This window comes from Monoraphidium neglectum (genome assembly GCF_000611645.1).
Source record: "Monoraphidium neglectum strain SAG 48.87 unplaced genomic scaffold scaffold00177, whole genome shotgun sequence".
In the NCBI taxonomy this organism is placed as follows: Eukaryota; Viridiplantae; Chlorophyta; class Chlorophyceae; order Sphaeropleales; family Selenastraceae; genus Monoraphidium; species Monoraphidium neglectum.
Genome location: NW_014013451.1, coordinates 1 through 1,905, shown reverse-complemented (window position 1 = coordinate 1,905; position 1,905 = coordinate 1). Strand labels below are relative to the sequence as shown.

General features: G+C 60.3%; 2 protein-coding genes across 2 annotated transcripts in view; both read right to left on the bottom strand.

Moving 5' to 3' along the window:
* MNEG_1707 (flagellar associated protein) overlaps positions 1 to 406 on the bottom strand; it is a gene marked incomplete at both ends in the record, with an annotated part of 1,621 nt that extends 1,215 nt beyond the window's left edge. Inside the window, one exon of the mRNA XM_014049811.1 lies at positions 256 to 406. Within this exon, the coding sequence (XP_013905265.1) occupies positions 256 to 406 (151 nt within the window). The remainder of the gene's footprint in view (positions 1 to 255) is intronic.
* Positions 407 to 1,472: 1,066 nt separating this feature from the next.
* Positions 1,473 to 1,787, bottom strand: MNEG_1706 (hypothetical protein; the record flags this gene model as incomplete). Its single annotated transcript, XM_014049810.1, has 1 exon — positions 1,473 to 1,787. The coding sequence occupies one exon, from the start codon at positions 1,785 to 1,787 to the stop codon at positions 1,473 to 1,475; it is 315 nt and encodes a 104-aa protein (XP_013905264.1).
* Positions 1,788 to 1,905: the final 118 nt, after the last annotated feature.

Sequence of the window (1,905 nt, the reverse complement as noted above, 5' to 3'; positions counted from 1 at the left end):
TGTGTGTGTGTGTGTGTGTGTGTGTGTGTGTGTGTGTGTGTGTGTGTGTGTGTGTGTGTGTGTGTGTGTGTGTGTGTGTGTGTGTGTGTGCGCGTGCGTCACGGGCGCATGCATTTGCGCCCACTCCCGTGTCGGGGCGCAGGACTGCGAAACTGGTGAGCGTGCCACGTGCATTTGAGAATGGTTGGGAAGCATGCCTGCATGCACGCCTGCACATTCGCATGAGCACGAACATACATATGCCAGAAAACTCACCGGTCTCCACTTGAGCCAGTTGGCGTTTGAGCTGCTCAGCTGTGCCGCCGATGTTGTTGGCGATGAGGTTCAGCTGCTGCTTGTTGCGCTCGTTGGCGACAGTCTTGGGCAGCGGCCGCATGTCAGTCGTGCGGCTCGTGCTAGGTGCCATCCTTGTTCGCAGCTGCGTCGTGTTTGCGCTTGGTCCCACGCTCTGCCTGCGCACTGCTGCTGTGCACGAGCGCGGCTGCGCGCTGCGCTCTGATGCAATGCAAATTTGCGCTGTTGGTAGACTCGAACTTTGCTATTATCTTACAATATGTCGAACTAAGCAAAGCGCTCTCACAAGAAGCCGATACCGTACAATTGCTCGCGATGATGACGGTTTCTTCAAATTTCTTTCTGTGCACTGCAGGATTATGACCCACAACGGGAAGGTTCCGATATTTCACAAGAAGTTTAGGAAGTTGCTGTATTCACAAGTTTGCAGCAGGTGCTGGGGCTTCTGTGCATGTGTTCCGCTGCTCAGCTGCTTTCACGCTTGTGCAGGCACCTGTGGTCGTGCTGCCGCCTTTGCCCCAACTTGACACCAACGGCAAAATTTCGTTCCCCACATACGGCCGCTGCGATCAGGGTAGCACTGCACGTGTGATTGCGGCATGAGCGTTACACGGCTTGCCGCCACAGATGCTAGATTGAGTTTGAGGAAGATGAAGGGACAGTTGTGTTCAGCGGGCGCAAAAATTAAGCAGAGGTGCCCCTCCCAAGTGTGTTGGATCATAAGTGACATCCGATAGTGAAAAATCAGGCACGCTGCACGTAGCAGCAAGTGCTGCTGCCCAGCCGCATCTAGATCCAGAAGCACCAAAAGTCTCAACCCTAAAGAGGGAACAAAGCATCTTCGCCTGTGTTGGCAAGCGCCACCAGGACGTTGGGTTGTGTTCGTGCCCCATGATGAAGTGGAAAAAGTGGCCAGGGTTGGTAAACCCCAGCACATTGAGTCTAGGCGAGACATTTCGTCCCGGCAGCAGTGAGGCGTATGCATGTTGCGTTTCTTGCAAGCGCGGACAAACGGTCACAATCGCGTTGCCTCGGCCCCGCCGTGCCAGCTGGGGCGGCTACTGGAACCGATGCACCTCAAAAATACCGGCCGCGTGCGCGGCCTCCAACCCTCCCCTGTGTACACACACAAGCCCCCAGAAAGCAGGGGCACGCAATCACGCAGACCGCCTGAGTTCCTAGCACACGCCCCGCAGCCGCACGCGCCCCAGCGTGCCGCGGATGGCGGCCGGGGCCGCGATTCGCCGGACGCGCGCCGCGGCCGCCCCGCCGCCGCCCACGCGCGCACACCAACGAGACCGCAGCCGCCGCGCCGCAGGCATGCGCGCCGTCGACATCGCGCAGGCGCCGCCGCAGAAGCAGCCGCACAAGCAGGCAAATGCCAGGAGCACAAAGAACGCCAGAGCCGCTGCAGCGCAAGCCGCTGCGCCCGCAGCTGCAAACACGCCAGCCTCAAAGCCCGTCCTAGCAGGCCGGGCCGCCCCCGCCACCATCGTGCGCACCAAGTGCATTTTAGCTAGGCACCCCGTGAGCACGGCAGGCTCGGGGCACGTGATGGTCGGAGTGCGGCCCGCGCCAGGCGCGGGGCCGCCGATGCGGGCCGTCGCCGCG